General features: G+C 37.3%; 1 protein-coding gene across 1 annotated transcript in view; it reads left to right on the top strand.

The window, feature by feature from the left end:
• LOC135219475 (elastin-like) overlaps window positions 1-1479 on the top strand; it is a 1499-nt gene extending 20 nt beyond the window's left edge. The window contains exons 1-3 of the mRNA XM_064256275.1: window positions 1-99; window positions 431-498; window positions 651-1479. The exon at window positions 1-99 is cut by the window's left edge and continues 20 nt beyond it. Of these exons, the coding sequence (XP_064112345.1) occupies window positions 82-99; window positions 431-498; window positions 651-1017 (453 nt within the window). The 5' untranslated portion in view covers window positions 1-81 and the 3' untranslated portion in view covers window positions 1018-1479. The remainder of the gene's footprint in view (window positions 100-430; window positions 499-650) is intronic.
• Window positions 1480-8556: the final 7077 nt, after the last annotated feature.

The raw sequence follows: 8556 nt of genomic DNA, 5'->3' as shown, positions 1-8556 counted from the left end.
CTTGCGGTTGGTAGTGTATAAAAGCGCCCATGGAGTTAGAAGACACAACAAGAAGTCGCTCACTTCAGTTAGAACATCACAATGCGTGCCTACGTTCTGGTAAGGATCTAAATATAGCTTCATTTTTATATATTTGACAGAAGTGTTGTATCTCGTACATTTTCAGTTTAGAAGATTTCAAGGCATTTTTTTATTTATTCTTTATCAAATTGGCTTGTTTCCTTAGAATAACATTTGAAAGCATTTATTACGCTGATTGATCTAAACAAATGTGTCAGGAATTTAAATCTATGAATCAATAAATAAAGAAATGGACATAAGATAGTAGATATTCATGACTTTTAGTCTTCCATTTTTAATTTACAAACAAAAAATCTGCTTCTCTAATTCAACCTTGAATTTGACTGGAAACAATTTTCCTTTCCTTCAGTTTATCGCCTTCGGTCTAGTGTGCAGCGTTGCCGCCATGCCTGAACCAGGCTACGGTAGACGAGTTGGGTAAGACTAAGACTGGCAACATGTTCTTTATTTCCTCCAACATCGATTCATTGTTATTTTTCCCGTGAAACTTAAGAAGTGTGGAACATTTGACTGCAAATTTATGCTTAACAACAGGGAAAAAAATGCTAATAAAAGTCATTTCATTACAGCGGAGTGCGTCCAGCTGGAGATGTGAGACCAGTTCTTGGTGGTGCAGGAGTTGGTGGAGTTCTTGATGGAGTTGGTGGAGTAGGAGGAGTTGGAGGAGTTCCTGGTGGTGTAGGCGTAGTAGGTGGAGTTCCTGGTGGTGTAGGATTAGTAGGTGGAGTTCCTGGTGGTGTAGGAGGAGTTGGAGGAGTTCATGGTGGTGTAGGAGGAGTTGGAGGAGTTCCTGGTGGTGTAGGTGGGGTAGGAGGAGTTTCTGGTGGTGTAGGAGGAGTTCCTGGTAGTGTAGGAGGAGTAGGGGGAGTACCTGGTGGTTTAGGAGGAGTAGGAGCTGTCCAAGGCGGAGTCAGGCCTGGAGGCTATGGAAAATAGAAACCTAAGTTGATCAACCATTTTGCTCATTTTTGGGGCCAGTATTTTGCATTTGCTCTTTTTTACTAGCCATAACCATGACCTCATGAATGTCTTCTAGATTATTTGAGATACAATAAAAACAATCAAATGGTTAAAAGACAAGATAAATAATAAAACTAAGAAGATCTCAGTGAGTTCATACTGCCTCCAACACCAGGAACGCCATTTATTCTTATTTGGGTTCATCTCGAGATCTACTTAAATCTATCTTGGTCTACATCCAATCATTACATAATATTCAATTGCTATCCAACAATAGCTTTCTGTGATATCTTGTACAGATCTACAAGCAAAGAGGTGGTGAAACAAACAGTAATGTTACTCATAAGTGCAATATTTTTTTTGTAAATTGTTAAACCCTACTTGGGATTTGTGAATATTGTTACATGAATTCAAATTAATAAATATTTTGTTTCTATAGCTGCAGTTTTCTAAATCATCTATCCTTTTCCATGTCCAGACTCTGGACATTAATTTGTTCTAGAGAAAGGTATGTTATTGCAAATGTATGGCTGGTTAGTATTTGTAAGTTAACAATAATTAATTTAACAAGTTAAGCTGAAAAATCCGTTTCAGTCAACGATGGTGAATATTACGAACTAAATTTGCTTAAAATTCAGATTACTTGTAACTAAGAATGCCTGAACTACAAACAATCTTTCATTATGAAACCCATAAATTTGAATAAATACCTTATACTTACATAGGATGCTGCCTTCCATTACAGGGCCATTACTTCTAATTGTCTGATATATGATCATAAGATTTTCTTGGCGGCTTCCGTCACTTTCTGAGCTCCGACATATAACAGGGTAGATACCTGGCACCCAGAATATGTATAATGCATTTGTATAAAGTAATTAATGTTGTTGAAAAAATTTTTTCCTCTCACAACACACCCATTACTTATAAGCAGTCGTACCCATCGACCAGAGTTAGGAAAGATTAGGTTTGGATGCATCCATGTACCTCAATGTATGGTTTATGATTAAGGAAAGATATGCTAGGATGCATCCTTGTACGTCACTATATGAGTTGTGGCTAGGAAAAGTTGAATTAGGATAATTAGGGCAACCTATGTCAGGTCACCTTTCGGACTTCATGATGCCAAGACCGCTGGTCAGTAGGACTTGACATCACTGCATTACTAGTTTTCTACACCATGGTACATTTTTGCATCAATCAATCAATCAATCCTAGTTTTCTAGTCCACCATCCAAAATCACTGGTTTCTCACTGTGGTCCTCCAAGTAATGTTATACTTGTGGAGATATGTGAAAGCAACAAATCCGACTGAATCGTATGTCAAAGCCGTCGAAATCATATCAAAATAACTAAATTCTACATTCCTGCTCGAGTATTCGTTTAAAAATAACCTTTACTGTTATGTGAACTACTCTTTCATTTCATATTTTGTAACTCAAGCCTGAGTTACGCCAGCCTGAATTGAATTCTGTTACATCAGGGTAGTCTACATCTACTACACTGATATTTTTTCTCTGTTTACAGAATGTTTAATTGATTAAAGTTTGTTTAATACAAATAGCACATTTTTTCCAGCCTTATTCCATTCGTCACTGCATTTCCAAAGTACATGTTACTGATGATGTGTTAATTAGATTTCGGTAACACCAACAGTTCGAGAAGCAAGTATAATTCAGTGAAAATTTATTTACGCCGTGTCATCTTTAGTTGTGAGTTATACTTTAATCCTCGAACTTGGGATATTATGTTCTTTCATTGACTTATCATATCAAAATAAAGGGAGGTATTTATTCAGATGTCATCCACAGCAGTAAATGATAGGTATGGGATTACAATCTCATGATTTTATTCTCATAAGCGCATCATCACATGAATAGAATGATTTTCATTTTAAGCGTAAACCGAATGGGCCTGTGCTTAATTTTCCTAAATACTTCAGATGCTGACATAAGTTTATTCAGATGGTTCTGTATACTCCCACAATTCTTGCCATTTCTTTCTTTGCCTTTGCTGTTGGGGTTCAACAGCTGACCTGTCAAAATTTTGGGAAAGAGTTTATTGGGAATTGAGGAACCAGAATGAAGGAGGACATTCTCAAGTTCAGTCGAAGATCCAACTTCCAGTTCCTTGATTATAGAACATCTGGATCTTTCCTAGATCGGGGTCATTATCTTTTTTTATATTTACAGCTTTTTGGTTATGTTTTTACCGTAATCCCCAACCGGCTTGTATCAAACACGCAGCAAAGGTGGATACATTAACGGGCTAAACCCTTGGGGGTCACTCTCTACGAAAGATCCGAACATCTTGTACCAAATACAAGTCAGTTGTCTAATAATCGTTCAGAATTGTTTATAAGGCCTCAGGTTCGTTTGAGAGAATAGCTGAACTACTAACACGGCCAATTTGGGTAGGAACAAAACCAGAGGCAGTAACCCAAAGCTACCAAACTTAGTAGCAGTTTTTTAACATCAAATCTATTATAATTTACGGGAATAAATCCTTTGCCAGGATGCAAAACCAGTTACTAGCTGGTAATTTGTGGCAGATTTAAGCTGGAGTGCATAGGGGTGGTCTCTTCTGTTTAAAATGCCAAAAACCAATGAAACCCCTGGGGTATATTCTCACTCCAAGGGCATTACCCATAAACCCACCTTAAGATCATGTTCTTATACAGAGATATACATCCATAATTTTTTCTATAAACTATCTTTGAATCAAATACTACAAATACTAAAGTCATTCGTAGGTGGTAATAAATTTCATAGATCAATTGCAATAAAGTTACATTGTTTGCGTTTGGGCTTAATCGTCGACGAAATAGCAAAGAAAACGAACTTAAGAATCTTTTAAGAGAATGATATTCATAAATTCTATGGGTAACTATTCTAAATATTTTACTTAGTTCGTTTGTAGTCATTTTGGAAACAATTAATATGAAAGGTATTCATTTAAGTGACACAAAAGACCATTTACGTGGCAAATCATCCCTAAAAGATTTTGGGGTGAGTGTAGGACGACGGGAACAGGTTCCACATGGGTAAACAAACGGTTAAAACCCAACCTTTCCCAGAATGCCGTTCCTGACCTAAACAAACCTTACTTAACCTCACTCAAGGCGCCGTGCCCTGACCTTTCTGGCTGGACGCCTCAAGTAACACTAAGCATCGAGACAATAGACTTAGCTTCCGTTCTGAGGTAGTCTCATCATTCTGCAAATTACCCAAGATTCAAATTTAAAGAGCCATTGGGTAATGCATAAGACTCAGAAAACGATATGCATTGTATAGATATGCGCTTGAAAATAGCGCTCTAAATATATATCTATATATATATATATATATATATATATATATATATATATATATATATATATTATATATATATATATATATATATATATATATATATATATATATCTATATATATATATGAAATATATATATAATATATATATATATGACGAAATTATTTACCGTAAGCGAGGAAAATATATTAACAAGAAGAGGCAGCATTTCTGTGAGGATCTCATAAAAGGAGAATGGATTACATAAACCAGTAAACTAGTAAAAACCACACACACATTCTGATGGTGTAGAAAAATGCATTTAACTCTATGCTTAAAAGGTTAAAATAAACTTACTGTGTGACCGTATGTAGGAAAACAAGGCTGATCCGAACTCCAGCTTACTCGAGACGCGTGCAAGATTTCCCCTCACACGTAATTTATAAACATTATATTTCTAACTGAACGTGAAGTGGTCTTCATAATTACTACTCTTACTAAAAACAAAGATGAAATAAAAAGGACACAAATGAAACGGGTTCACATATTCTCAGTTTTAACTCGAAACAAGAGAACTGAACAGAAACATAGCCTAAATTCAGTAAACCAAATAAATTAAAATTGCTAAAATCTAGGATCAAATAGGGCATTGTTTCACCAACGAAAATTAAAATAAATACACTGTATTTTATTAGAAATAATTTTTCTGTACTGTTAAACATGCACATTATTTATATTTTACATTTTCATTCTAATAAATAAATCATAAATATCCTACCCTAAAAGTCCTGTATCTTTAACTAAACGCAAAACCTTTTTCAGACCTTTTTTGCGCCTTTCCTACAAACCCCCCACCCTACACCCCCCGCCCACCTACAACAGCAAAGTAGTAGTGTGATGGTAATTGCTTCATAGCAAAGAAAGATAAAGGAAAGGAAAACGCATTTTCTAGAAGTTCGGCAGCAAGGAGGCATTAGCGCATCGTGTTGGAGGCGCCTGTTTTTGCGGTTGTTCTGGAATCGTCGGGCATGTTGTGGAACGCAACACGCGCCAAAGTATCAAGAGGAACGCAGCAAAATATGATCCAATATTCCGTCGAGAGTTTTCTAAGAAGTTCTAGTAATCTCGGGAGCCAGTGACGTTCGCCCCCAGGATGCTGTATAAATACGACGGAGGAAGTAGGAAAAAAGCAGAGATCGTGAAAATGAGAGATCACCAGTTGGTCACACAGAGATATCCTCAGTAAGAGCCACAGATCAGATTATCAGTGAGAGATCAGCAACAGCAGAGATCATCCAAGAGAGATAAGAGAAAAAAGGAACCGACGAAGGATCAAAAGAAAAGTTGCTCGAGAGTTGGTTGGATTTTGGTCTAGTCATCTTCAGGAGTGGACGACCGAGTTATCCCGATGTTGAGCAGACTTCAAAGAAGAATATGTCCTACTAGAGGTTTTGGAGAGTTCCTGACTTTCAAGTATCGAGAGTAGACATTATTTTCTGCAGTACAGTCAAGAGGACGTCTGCAATCACTGTTCTCCTTTTGTGAAGTCGTCATCGCTTCGTGTCGCTAAAAAAGGCAGCAAGTATTTGAATTACCTCACTGTTCCCCCGTTCATGCAGTGTACGATTCTGCATTTACCTTTGTTAGTAAGCTTGTAAATAAACCTTTGTTGTGTTAGTGTTTCTTTCTATATTCGTAACGCCAGTTTCAACTGTTGGTGTTGAAATATTTTTTTTTATTTATTTCATATTGAACCTGAAGCGGACCTCTCTCAGAGGCCGTAACAAGTAGGCATCCTCCCCGAGTAAGCGAAAAAAAACGTCCATGAGCCAGACCAAAAAAAGGTACCACCTGTACTGAGTAAACTTAACCCCCATTTCTAGATACCCCCATGTCTGTAGTTTATGAAAATCCTTGTTAACATTGTCAACTGCATAGCTTTTGGTCAGTGTAGCCCATTGATTCCAAATAATCACAAGAATTTTTAAGGTCTCATTGAAAACAATCTTTTGACTGTGTACAGATTATTTTTTAATGCAGATTTCTGAAATTTTATCAGATTGTACACATATCATATGCAAACCACTAGTGCAAATATTATTGTCCTAAGTTTATTACAAGGTCAGATTTTGATATCTGAAATTTTAATATCTATCCCTATAACCGTATAATATTGCAACAAAAATTATGGTGGTCTGAAATTATTTAACAGAAAAATTAGTTCATATGATAAACACTCGCCATATTAACCCAATTATCACCAAAACTACAATTATTATAAGGATTATATAAACCATTATTAATCATCATATTCGTCGTCACACAAGTCCTGCAATTCTGTACTAGGTTCCCTATCTTTCCCTTGATTATTGCAAGTTTGAAGTTTGCACATATCTGTACATTTCAAGCCATTGATAAGGCAAGTACAATCTGATGACTTGCAGGAACGTGCACACCTGCATGCTAGTAGCTGTAGTACTGCCTCTGGTGCAGGAGGTCCTTGTAGCCATTTGATGGCTAAGGTACCATTATCTATTTCCCAGCCTGACTCTGTTGGATTTGGTAGAACAAGATAACGCTGCAAACACTGTCTCCAAATTGCAGATTGGAAGTTAGCCCTTTGTACATGCATGAAAAGGGAGTCCTGGCATGGTGGTAAACTGCTTGACTCTATTTCTCCCCGCTTAGCACAGAAGAGTTGATGGCGAAGTGAGTTCACTGACGTTGTTTTTGTAGCACTATTGTACATGCTGCAGGTGATTATCTGCAGTTTTTCAAATAGGTCCGATGAAACAGTTGCATTACGGCCGAGTTCACAATATGTAGCTTGATATGTCTTGTTTGATTTCATTTGGTTAAATGCATTGATTTTTTCCTCTTCCTGCGAAGGCGCTGACAGTGGTCGCAACCAGTGAATGCATGCAGCCAATTAAAGCCTCACATACTGCTGTTCCAAGTGCCTCACTAAGTTTTTTAATGTTAATAAACTGAGTTCGGGTTTTTTTCCCACATTTCATATACAGTGTACAAGGGATCAAGCTACTGATACCTAATGCTATCTGAATCCTCTGCATTGATAACCACATTCTTGATCTCAGACTCAGCTGCATGTAAGGCATGCAGGAGAATGCGAGTGTCTGCTTTCTTCCTGGAGACACTCCAAATTAGTTTCAACTTCTGATAATTCTTTAGTTAGTTTGTAGCATTTTCTCGCATGTCACATAGAGTACGGTATCATTTAAGCTTTCTCTCAGAGGAGCTTTTTGCCACTCATTTACCAAGAATTTGATGAGGTTTTTCTTGCTTGATGCACAACAAAGAATTTTTCTCCATTGTTGAATTGTGTGGCCTGGAGCTATATTGCTTAGCTGTATGCCCATTCCTTCATCTCTCCTTTGCCTTTCAAGATCCTTGATGGACTTATCACGATACACATCGAATACTATATCAATGCGTTGGCTTCCGCTGCCTTCGTGGATAACCTGAGAAAGGACAGAAACAGCCAATTCTGCAAAGGTCTTATCTGTAGGTTTCATTTTCTGAATTAATCCCATTCCATTAATTATGGTTGCTCTATCTACAGGAATAACCTCTGTTGGTGTGATCATCTTCATAAGTTCTTTTGCCAAGACAATTTTTGGGTTAGTTTTTCTAATTGATCCATCCCCATATGCTAAGGACCATGGCAAGGGTCCCAAAGGATGTGACAATACCTCTTTCATGTCTAACTCCCTCTTTTCTGCTACAAGAATCATATGAGCAAATAATTTTCTGTCAGCATTAAGAACAATATCCTTTGATGATCCAACTTTATGAATTGTCTTGTATGCATCAGAAAATGTCTTCAGCTTGAGCTTTTCCATTCTTCCATGGAACTGTTGCTTAGAAAGATCCCCTTCAATACGCTCACACTTGAATGTTTCATATGCTGCTTCTCCTACTTTTTCTGCTTTAAGGAGATCTTTTGCAACATCTGGTGGTGCAACTTTCCCACTTGCTAGGTTTACAAATTCTGTTTGGTCAGGGTCGAAGGGATTGATCCAATGACTTTCCATTATTTCAACCAAAGAGCTTACTTGACATTCATCTTTTTCTATTCTTTTAGGTTGAAGATCAGGATGTGTCAACTTTGATTCACCTTGTCCTGTCATTTCCCTGATCTGCCAAAGGAATTTGCTTCTGTACTCAGCATTTAGGTAATAGCGCCTCACAGCCCCACCCTTCAG

Source organism: Macrobrachium nipponense, chromosome 1, assembly GCF_015104395.2.
Source record: "Macrobrachium nipponense isolate FS-2020 chromosome 1, ASM1510439v2, whole genome shotgun sequence".
In the NCBI taxonomy this organism is placed as follows: domain Eukaryota; kingdom Metazoa; phylum Arthropoda; class Malacostraca; order Decapoda; family Palaemonidae; genus Macrobrachium; species Macrobrachium nipponense.
The sequence above is the reverse complement of the archived record's forward strand: the minus strand, read 5'-3'. Positions and strand labels throughout refer to the sequence as shown.